The 21,479-nt window shown below is 45.3% G+C and overlaps 1 protein-coding gene and 1 long non-coding RNA gene across 4 annotated transcripts in view; one reads left to right on the forward strand and one right to left on the reverse strand.

Moving 5' to 3' along the window:
• LOC127592026 (pleckstrin homology domain-containing family G member 1) overlaps positions 1 to 21,479 on the reverse strand; it is a 44,633-nt gene that overhangs the window by 18,195 nt on the left and 4,959 nt on the right. The window contains exon 1 of one of the 3 annotated variants that reach the window (XM_052052412.1): positions 9,151 to 9,325. The exons of 1 other annotated variant lie outside the window; for it this stretch is intronic. Coding sequence is in view for 1 of the 2 variants with exons in the window: in XM_052052410.1 (XP_051908370.1) it covers positions 5,151 to 5,160 (10 nt within the window). In the remaining variant the exon portion in view is untranslated. Of the gene's footprint in view, positions 1 to 5,150; positions 5,515 to 9,150; positions 9,326 to 21,479 lie in introns of those variants that run through there. One more of the 3 variants, XM_052052410.1, reaches the window with a different exon arrangement.
• LOC127592068 (uncharacterized) lies at positions 9,448 to 10,408 on the forward strand. Its single transcript, XR_007960052.1, has 2 exons — positions 9,448 to 9,665; positions 9,934 to 10,408. It is a non-coding gene; the product is annotated as an uncharacterized LOC127592068 (long non-coding RNA).

The following is a 21,479-nucleotide window of genomic DNA, read 5'->3' on the forward strand; positions in this document are numbered from 1 at the left end:
AAGTCAGTCCAAATGTTTGCGCTCTCGGGGCCCGACCGGCTTTTTAAAATTACACATCAATTACACAATAATCATGAATCAAATGAGTGACCACACACACACACACAGAGCACAAAGGCCTGCATTATCACCAATCGTGATATTAATAGGTAACAGGCCATTTCCTTTGCCCGTTATCAAATCTATTAGACGCTGGTGCTTATCACTGGGCGCTATGGCGTGCGCGTGTGTGTGTGTCTCACTGAAACAGTTACAATATTGCCAAGAAGATAAGACTGAGTTAAAAGCATAATGACCCTCACATGAGCAATTCTATCCAGATACAGGTGGGCAACGGGTACGCGCACACACAAAGCTCCGTCAGGTAAGTGCAGCAAAAGCATTTCCTTTCCCAGTGAAACCCAAACACGATTCGAGATTGCTCCATCTTGTGTTTGTCCAAGCCCTCCCTCTTCCCACCTTCCAGCTTCATGTTTGGGACCCACCCTGCATGTTTCCTGGGTGAATTTCCTGGTGTACACATGCAAAGAAAGGCACACACGCACGCATACACACAAAACGCCAACACAAGCAAGCTCAGGTTACCGGACGCTCCACACTGAGTGCAACTTGATCTATGTAAATGATCTCTAATTAGGCTACAAAGCATTGCAGGTTGGGAAACAGTCCCCAGTTTCCCCCTCTGTGTGCGTGTGTGCGGGCGGTGTGCAGGGTGTTTTCCCCACTGCGCCAGAAATCAAGAGAAAGGGGAAAAAAAAACGTGTGAATCATCATAAGCCAGCGCAGAAACCAGGCTTCAACCTCTGCTTTTCATTTCAGCTGACAAAGACAGAGCAAAAGGGATGGGGTGAGGGTGGATGGGGTGGATGGGTGGGGGGGTGATCATGAGGACAAGTTTGCCAAGCTTAATATGTTGAACATCAGGCTTGTCTGGAGCCAATCAGAGGGAAGATCAGAGTGCTCCACTAACAAAAGAACAGCGCCAAACGCTGGCAAAAAAAAAACAATGCTTTTGAGTTCGGTTTTGTTTTGACGCATTCCAGCAGTGGCCATTTTGATCCAATCGACTATTGTTGCTGCACAATGAAAAGCATGTCGAGTATTAACAAAACAACTTCTCTGCAGTGATTCTTTCAACACTAGGTCATCAACTATTTCAGTAGGGATGTCAGACAGCATCGCTGCCCACACTCCTCCATTAACTTCACCGCCAGTCAGTCGGCTTTTGTCACACTTCACTGCGCAATGGCACACTTTTATCGTCGCCACTTGAAGAGCGCTCGTTAATCTCGGAGGGGGCGGCAACAGCCGCGAGCACCTTTAGTTTTTTTTTTTTTTTTTAACGACGGGGAGGTGGGCATCTTTTATGAAGAAGATATCAAAAAGGGGGTTGCTCATCAGGTAAAGGCGGCACGTCGGTTTTTTTGGCTAATATGTTAAAAATGTATGGACGCTGTTAGTGCGTCTAGTTTTATCCAATGCTACGATGGCAAATGGTTTCTGCTTTTTCCTGCCATTCAATTTGTCTCCCCCACTTCCATCATATAAAGACTGCCGTGCCCACATTAGCACGGGGCATTCCTATGGGGTCGAGCCATGCCTCTTCCAAGCATATACTTTACTGTGTAAAAATACACACGCTCCGGGCATTTGACTGCGGACCACCAAGGAGCACACGTGGTGTTCATACGGAGCGCGGTGACCGACTTTAAATATTACACGGTACAAAACGACACAGAAAGAAGCCAAATAAACAAGGGTGAACATGAGAAATGGGGACACACTTTGGAGTCTGACATGAGTTGCCCCTTCCCCACAATACAAGAATTTCCAGTGCCTTTCTTCGGTCATCCAATCGAAAAGCGATGTGCACGAAGCTAGCTAGCGATGCCGACAGTCAAAAAATGTATCGTTTCAGATTGTCATTCGGCTTACTCACTTTAGAGGGCCAGATTGTCAGCCATGGGTGTGTGCACTATACTGAGAGAGATGAGTGAGGAGGAGTGTTTTTTTGGGAGGGGTGGGGGGGGCGTGGACAATTTAGAACGCCTCATTGTCCGTTGCGCGTCATGGAGAGAAGACATTCAAAGTGAGTGTGGAAAGTCAAAGTCTAAAGTGACAGCCAGTGTGTGCACAGGAGCTGGCTGGCACTGAAATGGATGCTTTGGAGAGCCTCATTGTCAGCCACAAGTGCGTGCATATCACGGGATGGATTCCAGCCACCTAATGAGGACAAGCAGTATTTAAAAAAAATCCACAGATGTTTAATTCAACCTTGGTGGTCATTGTACTCTCTTTTCTAGGGCAACTGAGCTCATCGTCGAAATATTACACATGAGAAAAGATATCGTAATCTTGCAAAAATGCTCAACATGTGCAGGAAGGGAGATGAGGAGGCCCCAAAGAATGAAAGTAGGATGAGAAGCTGTAAGGGGTGGACAGAAGGTCAAACACCACCCACTGCCTTTGCTTTTTTTTTCTTCCCATGTTTCCTTTCTCCCACTTGTGAGAATCCAGCAATTGGAATCCCTCCCTTTATAGCTCGCAAAGTCTCCAAAGTCCAAATGTGATGTCATCAACAGGACAGCCCCGGTGATAGAGATGCAGACTTGATCGCAACTGACGCTAAGGACCTTAAAGTGTCACTAAGGATTTCACAGCAGCGCGCCGCCGCTGAGGCCTTCCAGAGGAGAGAGGGCAGAGGTGGGAGAGGCCAAGGGTGGGATTGTAGTCAGGAGGCGGGGTTTGCCAAATGGGTCAATGCAACGTCTGTCCCAACAAAGACCTGTGCTGACGAGGCAATCCGTTGCACGTTTTCAGCTGTCTCTTTTTTTTTTTTTTTTTTGTGGAGGATGGGGGACGATTTCAAAGATCTCATTAAATGCCACCATAGTGGCCAGGTTTGATGTTGAAACATTGACTTGAGCTAACTTATGGTGTCAGACAGTATTATTATTACTACTGTTGTCTTTTATTTAAACATATACCTGTATATATTTTTTTCCTCAATAAAACACATTTTGTTAACATGGAACGGATGATTTGGATTGACATTTCCACTTGTTGCAAAATCGCAACCAACGTTTTTTTCTCGAATATCAATTAATCACGAAAACTGAGGTTTCACTAGAACATACAGTAGCAGAAAGAAAAAAAAAACTAACGTGTGAATAGACCGCTGCAGTTTTAACATCCTTATGAAAATTGGTTTCAGTAAAAACAAACATCTTCTATTGCTAATTGGCTGCATTTTTCTTTTTTTCCCCCCTAGCAGTGAATGATAAAGGTCAACGTGCACAAGCGCAATGACTCAGAAATTCCCTAATCAGCCTGGGCCGTCCTCCAACAAGTTGCACTTCTGTTTTTTGACATGCAGGTTGAAATCTGCAGCATCTCGCCCTGGTGGGAAAACATCCCAGCGCAAAACTACACTGCCTATTTTTAGGGCTCGCCACCTTTTCGGGACACAACCGTGCGACCCTTGTCCCTTTCTCTGACCTGATTGGATTTCAGCCCGGTGGAAGACCTCAATGGCTGCATCCGAACCTTTGCCATTTTCCACACGCTTAAAAGAATACTGATTGATGAGAACAAATGATTCCAAAAAGGGGTGTGACCTCTATTTTGACCCTTTTTCTTCAACCACTCATGCAATAGCTTGCCTGATGTGATGTGCTGGAGGGTGAAGGGGTGAGGGTAGACGGGGCAGACGTCCCTCCAAAGGATGACTGGGTGGGAGAGAGGCATGGATGGTGGGCCCGCCATTGTCTCCATCACCTCAGAACCAAATAGTTTGCCCTAAACAGTAATTATACCGCCCCCCCCCCTTCCTTGCTTTGCCATTTGTATTCCCCCCCTCCTCCAACTACGTTCCCCAATTCGGGTACCCTTTAGGCTCTAATTTGGGTCACAGGCTGTAGAATGGCATCCCAACCCTCCCACTGAGAGGAAGCCGGCGCGTATTGGCTTTCAGAGCCGTAAGCTGTTAAACTCACAAAACGGTTGTTGTGCATTTGATAACTAGTTGGGGAAAACTAAATGAAGATTTTTCTTCTTTAGTCTCATGGTCAAATTCATGATGCTTCAAAGCATGAGACAGTGAGCCACATCAAAGTAACGCACCCCCCCCCCCCCCGCTCCAACTGACCCCCGTGAACAGCAATTTGTGGCTGTTGTTGCTATACTGTGTAAAAATAGGTTCGAGAACATGCTAGGTTACACTCACTCATGCTAGCATTTTCCCACCATCACTTGAACTAAATGCCACTTATGTCCTTATTTAACATTTACAGGCATTATTTTAGACACCCCCCCCCCCCCCACACTATTTACAAACTCGTTGCAGGGGCCTGATTTTTAAGCGCACTATTGGGTTGTTTTTTTCAACATAAATACATTCCGAATCCGTTTCTGCAGTTGAAACCATATACAAATCTGAATCACACACATCAGACTTGCCTTTGTCCATATTAAACTTGTTTTGTCCATAACAATCAACACTAGGTAGAGTAAAAGTTGGTATTTAAAATACTATGGCTGCACAAATTTCACTTACAAAAAAATGTCATGGCTGCAATAGATCACAATGATTCCTACCATGCAGCCTCCAACTCTTTTCCTGACACTTGACGTGTGCCATAAAAGCTGCGCGACAAAACAATCAGACTCTGTTAAAGCGAACGAAATGGTCAGATCTTTCAAATGACATCAGTAAAAAATAATAATAAATTGACCAAGACACCGTGTAGACCATAAAGATGTTCAAAACCTATGAATCCCAAAGTATCCCACCATGGGGAATCCAAATCCAGAAAGCCACAAATGAGCCATCGGGGGGGGGGGGGGGGGGGCGAAGCTACAAGAAAGCAAATGCACTGCTTTTAACACCCTTCTGTTAGAAAACAAGCTCAGGGGACGGTGTTCAGACAGCAGGCTGGACACTGCGGAGTCACTTCGCGCACAGCTGTCAACTGAGGACCAACTATCACGCGCACACGCCACCAACGAGAAACATGCCAGCAACACACACCAATCATGTTTGTGTGTCATGCCAGCACACTACAAGGTGTCATTTTGCCGCCATCATCAATACCGATTGAAGAAAACATTTTTCTTCTACAAATGCATGCATGGAGTGTTTTTGAGCTTACCGGTCGGCATGGTGACCAAAAAAAGTTTTCAAAAGGGACAAAGTGAAGGATTCCCACACTGCATCAAATAGTCCGAGTATTCCAAGAAGTAAATTGCCTCATCTGACCCGCAGTCTTCATTTCAGAGTGAATCCCTTCTCCAACCCCCCCGGGGAGCAAAAAGTGCGCCGTCCACTCCTGGAAATGCGCTCAGCTCACTCATACATACACGGCCAATTGCTACTGTGTCCTTTTGCTTCAGTGCCGTTCCGAGGGGGACCCCTTCTTCGCGGCACTGTGGCAACACATCCACCGCACGCCTGAGTGTGTCTAAAAGTGTTCCCGAGTGGCTTTCGATGCGAGTGTGAGGTTTTGTGTGTGTGCGTGTGTGTGAATGGCCTATGCTTCTTCCCTGCTGGCTCATTCCCCTCCCCCTGACTCCTCCCCACCGTGCACTCCCAAGCTGCAAAAATGACAAGGGAGTTCTCCATTCAGTTCTCTCAGCTTTTCTCTCGACGTCCAAGACTTCATGTGCAATCAGACTGCAAGGCTTTGGCAGAAATTGCACAATGTTACATGCTGCGTATCGGCGTGTGGGAGCGCTTGATCAATCGTCCAGCTCAAATTCAAAAGCTCCTCGCTCCAAGGTCGGGAGGGCACCATTGTGTGCAAGATCAGAGGAAACTCAACCGGCACAATGAAGGGAAAGAAAAATCGGGGGAGGCCCGGACGCATCATGTACATGAATGTTCGGGGCGAAGGGGGTGGGGCTAAAAAGTGACCTCTTGTTTCTCTTTCTCCCATTTTCCATACCTTTGACCTCACTCGGAAATCAGGAAACCTTTGCTGCCGCTGTCATCTTGGGACAAATGCGAGACGTAGCGTTTTAAGAAATTTCTACTTGAGGCCAACACAAACAATATGCTCCAGAACGGGCTCTCAATAGGTGAAAATCTGTACCTGTATGGGCCTTTAAGGGACCTGGGTCCTGTTGAGTGACATCGGGGGCAAAGTTCATATGGCCGCGATGCTAGAAGTCTAGCTAGCAGCATAACTAGTGCTGCAATGGGCAGCAAAAGTTGGACAACAGCAGCACTATCGGTGAGGAAAACAAGTTGCATGTGTACCTTGAAATTAAAGAAAAGCTTCGGGCCAAAGGGTTGACGAGAAGAGACTGTAGGACTGAGAGTCCCAACGGCATGGGGCCACCCCCCAGCTGCCTACCAATACAATAATCAAGCCCCTCGCCTCGACCATTCTCTGGACCCCAAGAAGCGCGACCCCGTTTAATGACCCAAGGGTCCGCTGACCCGCGAAAGGCCTTCAAGCTTCACTCCCAATGCAAACGTCCCACCCCGCCCAACGTAATGAGCACCTCTAACTTTGGTAAACATACACGGCGGCGACAGTCCGAAAAAGCTTCACTTCAGTCAAGCACGAAACAGCCGATGACAGAGAACTGCCGCGGCGGTCTGCTTTATCTGATGGCCCGTAGGCGCTCCCCTGAAGGATGTCGACCTGAGAGCCACTTTGGTTCACAGCTTCACAACACGTAAACAACGGACAGACAAATTGAGCCGTGCTTTCAAAGCCATCCTGGCATTGAAGTTTTAGCTCTCCACCCATCAGTTAGGGGTTCATTTCATCTAGATTTGAACCCTTTCATGTACTCCGTAACCTGATCACATGATGGGCTGTCTACTGCAGTAAGGGTTAGTAGTAGTACTGTAGAATATCCCTGAAAGGGTTCCAAGTGCAGTTATTCAGGATCTTGAGATTTACAAGCGACAGAAGCGAGTCTCGAGCTCTTTTGGACTTTACTGTTAGTTCTCGCTGAGTCACCATGGTGACGGCAAGTGTTCATCCCCAACGCAAAGTGTCATGGTGTGAGGATACAGTGGGCAAATGCTTGCTGCCAATAAAGTACTTCATTTCTCATCATGCTGGGGCAGCGTTAACACTAAAGAGGTGCACAGGGTTCACACACACACACACACACACACACACATACACACACACGGCCTATTCAACATTTACTGGCGCGCACACACACGTAGTATTTGCTTTTGGACGGCATCGTAAACTCCAGCCTTAAAGGGGAAACGGCCTTCTTGCAAACGCTTAAGAGCGGGTAACAAGACATAAAAAAAGATCGCACGCGTGCGCGACAATCGACAAGTCAAAATAGGACACATGGAAGTGCGAGGAGAACGGCTGGAAAGAATGAGCGAGACTGTGACTAATGACACGAGTTTGCTGGTGGCGGAAGGTTGGGGAGGTCATTCATATACAGTTCCCCCCCCCCTCCCTTGGAGACCCTCGCTGTGTTGGTCACAGGCCAGATGGATCATCTGCAGACACACGTCGTTTTTAGTCCGGAGACGCACACAGACACTCAACTGACAGGGATCTTTGTTGTCACCAACTTTAATTCATCGCTCTCGTTTTGGCCCGCTCAGCTCCCCCTTTCAAATTTAACACCGGACAACCGTTGCCAACTACTTCAATCTCACATGCGCCGTCTGAAATATTTCAGCTGACATTAGAAAACGTGCTCAATCCAGCCATTTGTGAATGATACGGACTTCATTTAATAGTTCAGTTACGGAATTCATTAAACGACTGAGTCCTGTATCGATTTTCCCCTTCCCGGATTACACGGGGGGCTTCCAGATTCCCAGATGCTATTCCCCGAGGCAGTCTTGCTGCCTGCTTGCAGCGCCAAGACTAATTCGGGAATTTGGGGGCCTTGCTGTCCTCCTCCAAGACATTTCAGCTAAAAGAGAACCGAAAGGAATTTCCAGCAAACTGAGGGACCATCCTGGTGAACTACACACACGCACACACACAAAAGTGTGTGCGTGCGCGCAAGAGTGCACGTCGGTGCGCGTGAGCTATTGAGAGTATACTGTACATTGGTGGATATGTGGAGGAAGCTGTGTTCGGCCTGAGATTAAAAATGCAGGACGAGGGTCCCCGCTTCAGGAAAAGGAGTCCAGCAGAGCAGGGAGCGAGGGACTTTTTGCCATCGAGGGGAAACATGTGACTTGTACCAAAATACGCATTCATGCTAAAAACCACGTTAAGTAGAACGTACATAGGCAGGCTTAAAAGAGATTTGGATATTTTTTGTTTTGGAACGTGAAGAAAATGTTCTATTTACGATGAAAAATGACGTCAATGGCAAGACTATCGAAGCGGTTGAATGTTCTACTGTGCCACAACGGTCTTGACCGCTGTCAGCCTCAATAAATCCGTCCCCCTTGGTGTGTGTTCCATTTGCTCGCTGCCCCAGTTCACCTAAATTGGGACGCGCACGTGTGTGTGTGTGTGTGCACTCAAATTGGTCCCAGAATTGCCCCTTTTATTTTCACGTGCTTTAGGTAAACACAGACAAGCACATTTAAAGAGTTTTGAACACAGCCAAATTGTTGTAAGACACGCTGAGTATCTTAGAGAAACAGAATGTTCAAGTATCGACCGAATTGGACATTTAGGCCAATAAGATTTTTTAAAAGTGTTATTTTGGCAGTTGTCTAATTAAACAAGCAGACAGAGGTAGCATTTAAATGAAAAAGAAAGTCTGCGCTGCATAATTGTCAGTTTAAGCGGCCGTGGTGGAATTAGCCAACTAAAACTATACTTGGGGACTTGACGACATGAGCACATTTTGTTGCCTTGCGATTGGTCACGCAACATTTTGGCGTAGAATTTGACCGACTTTGTCATGTTTTAGTTAGTTTGCACAACAGGGGGACTTTTCATTGTAGGGGGAGCAGAAAAGTGGAATGGCTTTAATGCATCAAGATGTTTTCACACTAGGGGGGTATTTTCACACATGTAGGTTTCATTGTAGAGGAGTTTTCAATAAGGCACATTAAGTTGGAAAAATCGTACAGCACACCAACAATCAAAAACTTCACAATAAAAAGGATACAAATGTCCATGTCATACTTTTAACACTCACAGTGCTGTTAGCCTCCAATCACACACACAAAAACAATGACAAGCTGTCACTCACCGCCGAGTGAACATTCCCAGGGCTAGCCTTGCCTCCGACGTCGGTATCCCAGCATCCCATCACACATTAATTCCATCTCCGAGGGTTTGAAGCAATATCGTTCGGAAAAAAAAAAAACCCTACAAAGGCGATCCAATAATGTGCTACACACCTGTCTGAGGTCAGCTCCAATAATGAGAGACACTGGGAGAAAGTGAGAGAGAGCCAGGGAGATGGTTGCGGGGGAGGGTAAATCAGATGGAAGCAACCAAACTGACTGCCCACTGACTGGGGGGGACAGGGCGAGAGGAGCTCCCGTATCGGAAGCAAGCAAACAACAGGAAGACCAATCACCCAGAGGCTCCGCCCGATTTCCGGCATGTCCCATTTGGTTGTTTACAGACGAAGCTATCAAACAGGATGCGACATCATTAAGGCAGGTGAATCATTGCTCATGTGACGGCCTCGTCACCGACACTGATTTCAGCGATGGTATCTCCCGTCTTCTCGGACGTCCTGCGGACACACGACAAGTGGTAAAGGAAATGTTGACGTCTTTTGTTGTTTGTTTTACTGCCTTGACGTGATCCTTGTCACTGTCGTTTCTATTCTGGCCACCTTTCTAGGGGTCATGAGTTCTCCACGCTCAAGTAATAAACCTCGAAACAACCTTTGGTTTGGAGGTCCTGCGTTGAATGACACGACATGATCTCAGAGTCTGATTGACCTCAGTACAACGAGTCGATAGAATGTCGGTCAGTTCAAGTGCACCTCAAGGCTGTTTTGTTTTTTTTTCTGCAAAAGGGTACAAGGGAGACTTCACTACGCCAACTGGGCCTTTCCTCAGCGAGAACAGAGAAGATGGTTGTTCCAAAACTCTCGAGTGTCCAGACTCCTCCATTAAAAAATATAAAATAAACTTGGGAGGGACCTGAAGCTTCCAGTTACTAAGCGGCATCTGAGGAACTTGAAGGATTTGAAAGTTTCGGTAAAGAGGGGTGTGCCAAAATCCCTTCTGAGCTGGGTGCAAACCTGGGGATCATTCTCAAGAAACATTCTCACCGCTTGACAGCATTTTTTTTTTTGCAGCAGCAGCAGCAGCACTTTGTTACATTTTGCTTGGTAGAAATGCACAAAATTGTATACTTTCATATTATTTACAAGATGATATCAACAGTGCTTATTTTGACAGTTAATACGATTGCAATGTTACTTTTAACAACCTCATTGTACTTCTATTTCCCTAATCTAGTAAAAGCGAGTAGATACTTAAAAAAAACACACACACAACATCACCCCGGAAGGAATTGTTTTCACCCCTGGAGGTTACATTATATTGAGATTGCATGAATACCACAATCTGTTTTAGTTTTTTTTGAAAGGCTACATGAGGAGGATTTGAGAACAAATTTGACGGCCGAACTGTTGGAACTTGAATTAATAAAGCCACGGGTGAGTACAGCTTTGTGGTTATTAGTTGGTCTCCTGCCTGTGTGGGGTTTTTCGGAGGATAAAGAGGCAAGAGTGTGTGTTGGCAGCGTCCCTTTGACCTGTGCAGGCTTACTCCCCCCCCCCATATTCATACGGCGCTAATACTCTGCGGTTCCCATACCAAGCTTGAGCCGCGCTCTCTCTCTTTAGGGAACCTAAGATGTCACGGCGCACAAAAGGAGCCGTGAAGGCCGTTCCAACTCAAGCGGGGGCTATTATTTACAGTAGCAAAGGAAAAAATGGCTGCTTTCTCATCCCACCAAGTCCCCCGTCAGACTTCTGTCTCCTCGTAATGCTCCCTTTCTATTTGACCCTCTTCCAATCCCTTCCTTTCATTCACCATCTTCTTTTCTCGGCCTTCGTGCTATCCGCCAATCAGTCCTCACTTAGCGCCGAGATTCGGCTCCCCCAGCATAATAAGGTAAGTGGTGGGTTTTGTTGCCAGTGAGCCCAAAATTAGAGGTGAGCACTCAACTAAGGCTTTGGCAGATCTTCATTGAGCCCTCTAACCCCCCCCCCCCCCCCCCCCGCGCCCCCTCCACCCACCCAATAAAAAGAAAAATCTACTCTGACTAGGGAAGAAATGACTTGCGGTGAACTTGGTCCAAGACAAGTTTTACAAGACTTGGGTTATGACTTTCAAATTGTCCCGATATTAAATATTACATATCAAATATTAAATTTATTTAATATTGAAAATAAATTTTAAAGTATTTTTTTCCCCATCACTGTGTTTCAGATGCATTCACACGTTGAGCAACACGTCCTAACTCATCCCACATGTGACCTAAAAGAGAAGATGGGGTGGGGGGGGGCATAAAGCCGCGCCCACAGACGCGCTGACACAGCAACTTTGACGCCCTCCAGACACAAACGCGATGCTAATCTCCCGGGTGACAAACACAAATGTCAATCAGGCCGTGTTCACGATATTATTGATGGTGGTCATAACTGGTAGATCTTTTTACATACATATGCTGCAGTTCAAAACTTTAGAGCTCATACGCACACACACCAGTTTGTTTGGGGGGGGAAATACGGTCATCAGGCTCGCGTGGAGTAACTCCTAACTGTACTTTCTTTGTGCCGTTATCGGTCTTTAAGTTAACTGCTCACTTCACAAGGCGGATTGGATTTCAGATGAAGTGTGCTGTGAATATATGCGATAGGCAGCCGCAATGAAAACACCCACGGACCCCCATCCTGCGAGACACACACACACGTACACACACTGTATGCGGTCACACGTCCCCGTGGAGCTGTAACAGAACCCGCAATCTGGGACGCCCGCCTGAGAGAGATCCCATCTTGAAATGTGACCCCATCAGTCAAGAAAGGAGAAGCAGCACTTTGTGCGCTTTCCGACGGCATGCGCAATTGTGAGCGCAGGTCGACGGCTTTACTCTGGAAAAATATGCATTAGAACACTTGGCCTGGCTCCAGGAATGTGTATGGCAGGATAGGGAAAGTCGTGCCTTCAATCGCACAATTGTTCCCCTGTGTTGTTGTTGTTTTTTTGTAATGATTGAATTTGAGACATCAAGCTTCACTGCTCGGACAGGCTGAGCAAAGCAGCAGCAGAAGAGAAAGATGGAAGTACCTAAAAATACTCAAGTACTATATATTTTATAATTTTTTTTTCAATACGAATTGCACTGTACCTGTGGTCTCTCTAAACACTGCAGCTTTCTACAGTACAATCCATGCATTACAGGAACACACACACACACACACACACACAGCAGTCGAACTGCACTCATGCGGTCATGGGGGGGGGGCTATTTATAAACCACTTCCTTTTATTTACCCAGCTCATTGTTCAGACCACATCTGTTGAGGGCCAAGGGCACAATGGTCGGTCCGGAGCTGACCACACACTGACAGACGCACGCACATAGCACACACACAAAGAGTACGACAGGAGCCAGACACAAGCCGGCATTCTAAAATATCCACTGCTTTTGTTCAACCTCTGAGTGGCAAACTCCAATAGCTAATACCACCTGTTAGACATTCTTTCTAGGTGAGACACGCCCCCCGCCCCTCACACACACACGTACGCATATTGGGGGTGTAGGCACATTCTGGCATTTTGCTGACTGTTGGTAATGACAGTCCGTTACATACCTCCTATTTTGTGTGAGTTTCAATACAAAAAGAAGTCAGTTAAACAGCCACTGGACAAGCCTTTCACCATCATGCCTCAAAATCTAATAACAAGAGGAGGAGCATAGTTAGCAATGGTTGGAGGGAACTGAACTGAAATAGATTTAGTTTTCTGTGCTTTTGCTTTTTTACTTTTATCCCCGAATTTTGAAACCAACCGCGGCATTAAAAAAAATAGACAGCCATGACACGGAGGTACGTGAACCTGTGATTGCTCCCACAGCGGCGCAGCACTCCCTCCTGTTGATCGGCTGGCCAGCAATTATCTGCAAAAATACCATTACTCGGTCTCACCAACCTCAGTGCAGAGATGCACCAGGCGCCGCGCAGGTTTCATGCACCGTAAAAAACAAAGCTTGTATTTCTGGGGCTAAAACAGCTATTTAACAACTTTAAAATATTTAAATATCTGATCGTTTTAATCATTTGCAATTCCACTTGAGTACAAAGTGTGGGTATCTTTGCCACCTGTGTCAGTCACGCCAACTCAAAGTCACACAGAGCAATGCTGCGGAAATAACAGAAAAATTCCAAAAACAAAAATAGCCCTTTATTTATACGGCGCCAAAATCCCCATGAAGTGGTTATCTCTATTTCGGTTTGTGCTGTCTCTCTTCTTTCTGTCCATTTACTCCGAGTTATTTCCGATGAGGAAAAGTGGCCCTGAAGGGTAAACAGCTCTGATTGTTATCGTCCCAACATGTCCACAGACGAGACGTTGACTTTGCAGAGTTGGGAAAGCGTAAAAGGAGGTGCAGGAAACCGGCGTGCTATTTATTGTTTTATACAGCAGCCCACTGCTTCAATTGCGTAACTATAGAGCCACAAATATGGGCTGAAATCCGCATTCTTTGGGAGAAACAAAACAACAACAAATCTGGCAATACAAATTTGAAATTTTGCTTTTAGTGTCAAGACAAATTGGCTCCAAGGTAACAGATCTCAGAGGTGCAATCGACGATTTCATATTTTTGGTAGTATTTAGTTTAGTTTTTTTTTTTTTAAGGCAAGGAAATCATTAAAAAAATATTCACTGGAGCTGATATGTACAGAAAATAAAATCATAACGCAGCAATGATTAAAATTTAGGACTGTTGAACAAGCCAAAGTGATGTGGGTGATAAATAACGCCTTACAAAAAGCTTATTTAGAAGCCAGCCGCTGTTCCTAATTCGACACTTAGAACCGAGCATCCATGCTCTGAGGGAGTCGGACCCCTGTCCTGTTCCAGACGAGGGAAGGGGCGGGGGGGCTGCCAAAACGCTGCCAAACAATAAAACAAAGGCATCTTAGTGTGGCTGGTGCTGGGCAGGGAGGGATGGAGGGAGTGCGGAAAGTGAGAGGAACAGCTGCTGTGTGGGAGACTTGGATAAAGGGGAGTTGGTGGTGGGGTGGTTAAGGGAAGCTGGCGGAGGGGGTGAGGGAGGGGGGCTTCTCTCTTTTCTATGGCAGGGGAGATAAATTACTTTTATGTTTGTTGTTAGGGTGAGGCCACCGCCCCTGGCCAAGCCACGCAACACACTGACAAGACCACAAAGACGCTGAAGACCAAAGCTGACCTGTCTTCACAGGGGGCACCCAACACGTTTCAGACGGACTCGCTGAAAGCAAGCTTCGGTGAAATCCTTAAAGGAAGACTGAAAAGATAATATTTATGAAGTTAGTTAGAGAATAACAATAAAAAGGGGATTTATCAATCGCGGCCACCTAAAAATTAATTTTGCAGTTGGATGCTATAATGAAAAAGGAGCCATTTGTGGAGCACCCTTTCGTATGGACAACATGCATACTGTATGCAGCGGGCCACGCGTAGAACTTCAACGGCATAAGTGCCAACGTTCAAACACAGCTGCACTGCCCACACAGCCAGCTGCAAGGAGAAAAGCAGCAAAAAAAAAAAAAGTAAACGTTTGCCACCACAGCTTCAAAAACATTTATTTGAGCTCCTTCGGATCATATAGTCTGCGTGCTCTCTAATTTAATAGAGAAGCTAAATAACGTTGAAATGTTTGCCAACTTGCTTGCCACTGCTTTTTTTATACTGGTCATTATGGCCGTAATGACCCGCCGTACATTCAAATGAATGTGGAGCTGGGAATAGACTGCCGTATTCATGGAAACTGTAGACAGAATACGAGAGAGGAAACGGCATATATGAGGTCTTGGGGAGGGTGCAGTAGGGATCAAGCGGGGGTTTGGGGTGGGGGGGGGGGGGTTTCAAGTGCGAGTTGCCTTGCATTAACATAGAAGCTATGTGGAACACCAGTCCAATTCAAAGAATTAACTCCATATGTCTGCTTTGGGTTATTTATTTAGCCGTCTGATAACTTCATAATTTAGCGGAAGCTTGAAAGTCAAACTCACTTGATGCTGTACAATATCCACTTCGATCTGGGTTTGAGGAAACTGCAAAGTCGAAATGTTCGTTCTCTGATTTTGTTTATGACAGGGATTCGTTCGAAAGCTCACCATCACCGATTAAAAGAAAATGTTTGGGACGAATGAATTGGATTTACAATATTTCCTATGGGGAAATATTGCTTCAGTTCTCATAGGATTTGTTTTTAATCCAACTTTTCGGAAAGGATTGATGATGAAAACCAAGGTTCCCCTGTATTACCGTTATCTCCGAGAGGTTGACAAGCATCTCCATGCTTTACATCACAGTGGCAGTGCTTCACACACTCCCTGCAACTGGCCTGCTTCTAGTCGCTATTTCTGTTCCTTAGCCGTCAGTTTACCCAGTTACAACCTCCAGGGACGATCGGGTCTGGAGAGGATGGCCATGTGCATGGACCAACCATGTCCGGTATAACGCACAGGGATTCATTTCAAGTACAGCAGTTGATTCTGTGCAATTACAAGAATTCAGATCATGTAAAACAATAAAGATAATTTCATGAGCGGAACTCAAATCATTTGAGCCCATAAAAAGGAACTTGCCAGTCTATTGCACGTTCCTCTTTCAAAAGCATGTTTACATACTTTCAAAGATCATCATCTAAACCCAAACTGGGCCAACCTATCCCTCCCGCCTGTCCTCTCAAAGCTGATAAGTACACAAAAACGTGTTTCTGCAGCCAATCTTAATAGTAAGTGATGTTTGGAAGCAGAATAAAGCGGAATCCTGAATCACAGTTTGCAGGTGTGATGGCAGGAATGTGCTTTCCCGCTGACATCCATTTGTCGGCAGATGCGTAGGATCTGTTGTGACACACTGGGGCACAGTCAACAAATATTACAAAGTATGGGCGCGTGTGTTTTCAGCAGGCATGCATCAACTGACGTCTAACATTGACAGGTCAAATCAGGTCAGTGGCACCGCCGGGCATTTGGTACCTGGGCCTTCTGTAAAGACCTGCCGAACTCAGGGTAATATAAATGGCACAAAACAAAAATTAAAGAAAAGATCAATGCTGTGCGAAAAAAAACGCCGACCAATAGGCAGTCCAGAAGCCTGTTAGCATCCAAGCTAGCTGGCGGCTAATGTCTGGCAAAAATATACACTGCAGTACAGAGCACGTCTGAGCACGTCCGTCTGCTGCTTCCAGTCTCACCCTTGGAAATGTGGGCTGCAGCTGAAGAAAGACCAATTACCCCCCCCTATCAAAGAAAAAATATATATAATCGTACACATACGCACCTGACTACAACAGGAAACACATGGCAATATCCATCAATTTTGGCCACAAAACAAAAAACACTGAATTTGTCTGAATTACGGCAGGAAGGAGCAAAGCATGTGCTTATCCATCGGGGCAACAAAACTAATCAACCAAATAGAATTATTTGGACTAAGCAGGATTTTCATGCAAAATGCAAGGTTATTAAAGTAAAATCCATTTTATTTTCGACCGCTGAACCTGCTTGGGTCACAGTTGAGATGAAGTCTATCCCAACTGACTTCCAGCAAACGGCAGACTGTGGAAGGGTACATACAGAGACGGAGCATCACTGAAATTCCAATTCATACCATCGCTGAACTGAATCTGCCAGCATAGGAGTCAAAAGTCAAACATAATCCGTGCCAGATTGGCTGTGAACCAATTCCTTCTTCCCAATAGCAAATATTGGAACTAGACGAGTCCTGGGGTTGTTGTGTTCTCGTAAATACTCTAATATTGTAGATTAATCACAAAAATGTTGCAGGCTCGTAGAAACGTTCACATCATCACCCAGTTGCACTTCATTTAAAAGATTTGACAGCCCGGCGCAAGTGCTGATCCGTCACAGGCACTCTATTCACTAAAAGGTGAACAACATACCTTCTTGGAAGGATTTATCACGGCGCAAGTATCAATGTACAAGCGTAAAAGCGAGACGGCCGGCCCGTGTCGGGACCAATCATTTCCCCTTTCCTGTGTGGGCCAGCAGGAAAACTCACTCAACTGTGCAGCGGGAAGGAGCATGAGATGATGGATGGGCTGCAGCTTATAGCACTCATGCAGGACCACTAATTCGATTTGGACTCACTGTAATAAAAGAATTACCACCAAGTTAGCACACGCAACAGGAAAAAAAAAATCGTAACATGACGAAAATAAAGTCACAATATTACAAAGAAAATTCAGACTGTGTGAAAAGTGTTGAGTTTTTTCCCCACAGTTATTTTAATTCCTTTTTATAGATTTTTTCTCCTTATTATAGCATTACAAAAACTTTACGTACATCCAAATACAAACAAACAAAAAAAAGTTCTCTTAAATGTTTCAGATCCAGTCGCCCTTCACACTTTGTGTCCCCCCCACCCCCATTATCAGTTCTGTCACGCCTCTGCCCTAATGTGACATGCCAGCAGGGAAGGCTACCAGCCCAAGGTCAAAGGTCGCGACCCCCACCCCGGTGCCCTCCTCCTGCGGGTAGAGATGCTTCGGCGTCCTGCCTCGAGCAAGGATTTGTAAAACAAGCAGATATCACCTCTCTCAGCAACAGCAGTCCCAATTCCAAACCCGTTAAAGGCCAAATCCCATCATCAGGTCATCTTGAAGACACTCGAATAACAGGCACTGTTATCTAATGAATTAGATGCGTGTTCATTCTTTTAATTCTAGAGAACAACCTGTTGATTTATGTGGTCATATTTGACAATACAGGGTGTCCCAAAGGACATCGACCCATCAAAGGATTCATGCCTGATGGTTATATTTCTTTTTTCCCACAAAAGAAATAAAAAAAAAGCATACTGTACGGTCATGAAGTTGACAGCAAAGCTTGGTGGAGAATAATAAGGCATCATTCCGGGGATGATTTGAGATTATCTTCAAGGGACGGAAATGTTATACAGCACGAAAGCAAGAACGACATGGGGAAAGTTCGCTTTCCAAATGAAATCCAGCACGAAAAACGTTCGTCATGGAGACGGAGCCAAAGCGGCTTGACAGCTGCAAGCGCAACCATTTATCATGTTACTTTCAAAGCTAGCGACCAGAGGGTGTTTGAAGTGAGCTCAACAAAAAGTATTTCATAATTTTACGTGGTATTGGTTCCACATGAGCAACAAAGTGCCTCTCCCTGTCGGCGTATCGATGGGAAATCTCACAGGTCTAACATCTGACGCGGGGCGGGAGATGTTTGTTGTTTTGCAGGTTTAAAGTTACAGCGTAACTGCTAGAGGTTGTTGAGTCTCAAGTTATGTTCTCACAAGATTTAAAACATGGAGAAAAAAAATGCTGTGATGTGGGCAAAAAAACAAAAAAAAATGGTATTCATCTGGCAAAGCTTTAGAGGCAAATTAGCTTCGATTTAATAAAGCACATATTAGCTGCCACATGCCCATCTGGTTCACAGTGAATTATTAATTTTAAGCTCGGCATCATGCCCACGTCAGTCGGGGCGACCAATGAATAATACAGTACAGTATATGTATTGACCAGCAAGCACATTTTATTAAGTTTGGCAGAAGCCAGGTTAGCCATCTCCCCAGCTGTTAGCGGCTAAGCTAAGCTAAATTGGTTTTTGGCAGTAGTTACATATTTCTGGGCTAGTTGTACCTCCCAGTCTATTCTTTCCGACCAATCTCCAAGACATACAGTCGGTCTTCCACTTCTTGGGGGAAGGGAAAGGAAATGGGGTCACAACGAGGATCCCCAGGCAATGGAGAAACAGGTCTATTAGTCACATCCTAGCGTCATCTTGCCATGCCCTTTATTTTATTTTTATTTTTTTTGCCCACACGAAATGTAATCTTATTCCACTGAGAAATCCCTGCTACACATACTGTGGTCGTGTTGTTCATTTCTATGTGATCGATAGGTCCAAATAGTTTGGAGTTCAAGTCAAACATTTATGGTCATTGATCTGCTTAACAGTTACACTACAGGTGTCAACAAATCAATTTTACCGGTCACAAATCGAACACTTCGGTAAACTTCAATGCTATTTACAGGTTAAGTCCGTCTTAAAATGCCAACGTGAATTACGAGCTTCATGCTGGGTTAAGAAGAGTACCCCAGAAATTTCTTAGCCGCGATGAGAGTTTTTGTTTTTCAGCAAAACCATCAAGACCAATGATTACTAAACCACAAGGATCTTTAATTTCGAGTCACAGAGTAAGAAGAAAATGCCTGCAGGTCAAAAAAAAAAACTCTCAGGGTAATGTGTACATTTGTTTACATGCGTGCGGCGCTACAGACATTCAGACAGCAATTTCAAACAGATAGGCATCGGGATTACATTGTTCTCCAGTTACCCCCCACCCCCCAACATGGGCGAAGCTATACGGATGCATAATGTAGACCTCCATGCACTCCATTCACACAATACAAAAGTACATAGACACCTCCACTCATGAGAAAATTTATCTCCGCCATCAGCTGGGAAATACTGGGAGTCATGGTCTGCTGAATGTGTGTGTGTGGGGCGGTGGGGGGGGGGGGGGGGGGGCTTTGTGATACCATACCCTGAGACAGAATGGGCTGTCGAGAGTTTGCCAGAATTAATGGACATGAGCACATGAGGCCATGAGGAAAGCAGGAAATGCCAAAGAGGGTGTGTCATGCCATCGCTGGCCCTTGCTCATGCCCGATTACACTATACGTGCTGATTAAGTAGGAACACGTCGTGGGTTCATACGCACGGCAGACAACTATGATGTTAAATATGGAGCAACGTCTGCCATGTTAACTATTTCGGGGACAGCGCTTACTACAGAAGACAATTTGACTGTCTTAAGAGATAATTACTGGACAAACGATATTGTATGGAAAGGAAACACAGTGGCTGCTCTATGAGACGCTTCCTGGATCTAAAGGGGGAGGAGTTTGACCTCCAGAATGTGCAATTATTTCCTCTCCTCTGAAGAGGACGCCTCTTCAGATTATTAAAACATTCAAATGTGTCCATTTGATAAAGGAAATGCTAAATTGACGAATGTCTCTTCATCGCGGTTATAAAATGACTGAGTCGTTTTTCTTGTGAAAGGCCCAAGTTTAGAACTCAAAGTCAAAGTCACTTATCCTATTATAGTTTAGGGCAGGCATGTCGAGCGTGTTTTCTTGCTGATTAGCTGACAGCGGCCCCCCGAGGGTCAAGTTTGGACACCCCTGGTTTCGGGAAATCATCATAGCTTATTTCAGCTTGATTTAGCCAATCGTGATTTAGCTTAATATTGCTCATATTAGTTTTGTTTGAATAAAATGATCTTTTCAGAAGCTTAGTGTAGCTTAGCTAAGTTTATTTTCGTGTAGTTTAGGTCAAATATGCTTCGGTTATGTTTAGCTTATATTCGTTTGAACCTAAGTTTTTGAAGCAAAACTTAACTTACATGGTTTTAGTTCGCTCAAATGTGCCGTTTGGCTGTTTGATGTCTTCTATCTGCGCTTAGTTTTATTTTATTTTTATCTTAGCGTAGCTCATCTTATCTGAAACTATACTACCCTACTTTAGAGTGAGGAGACTGATGGAAGTAGGCTGCCGTTTCGCTAAAGTTAGCATGCAATTAATTCACACGATAATGAGCTGGAAGGGGAGAGGAGACAAAGCAGATTTCCCCCGGTGCCTGAAAACCTGTTTTGTAGCCTCAATAAGGACGAAATGAGGTCTTTGGAAGAGGGGCAGGGACTATCCGAAGGGAAGCGAAACATGACAGCATGAAATCAGTGGATGTGGAATTCTAATTAATAGGGGAAAGAGAAAAATGGATTGAACGAGACAACAATAACGAGTCAACATTCCTCGTTTTAATTCTTGCCTGATGGATTGTTTCGACAAATTGATTCGGTCTGTTCGAGCAACGTGACGCGCACATCTGTTCTCATCTTATTTGAAACATCCCTCATCCCTGCTCAAGCTCCGGTTTACGTTTCTTTCACGAGCGTTACCAAGCTAAGCGATTCGTCGGGGGGGGGGGGGGGGGGGGGGAATGAGCGAGGCAAAACGATCAATAACGGCCGCATGTTCCACTTGACACCTTTGAGGGACAACGGTTACGACACTGGACAGCTTCTCATGTTTTCAGGTTACAGGGTGCACGAAAGGGTTAAAAGGACATCCTTGTAATTTCCACACAAATATATGTACCGGTACTCTTGTTTATCCTTCCACCTCGCAGGAGCAGCAGTGCGTCTGTTCCGACAGGTCCTGGCATGTGCTTGACAGTTTTATGGTCTTTATTTATGTTAAAGTATCGAAACATACTCGTTAGATGGGCTAGCATCTCCCAACACTTTTACACTACATTCCCGGCATTTCATTTT

Source organism: Hippocampus zosterae, chromosome 19, assembly GCF_025434085.1.
Source record: "Hippocampus zosterae strain Florida chromosome 19, ASM2543408v3, whole genome shotgun sequence".
Taxonomy (NCBI): Eukaryota; Metazoa; Chordata; class Actinopteri; order Syngnathiformes; family Syngnathidae; genus Hippocampus; species Hippocampus zosterae.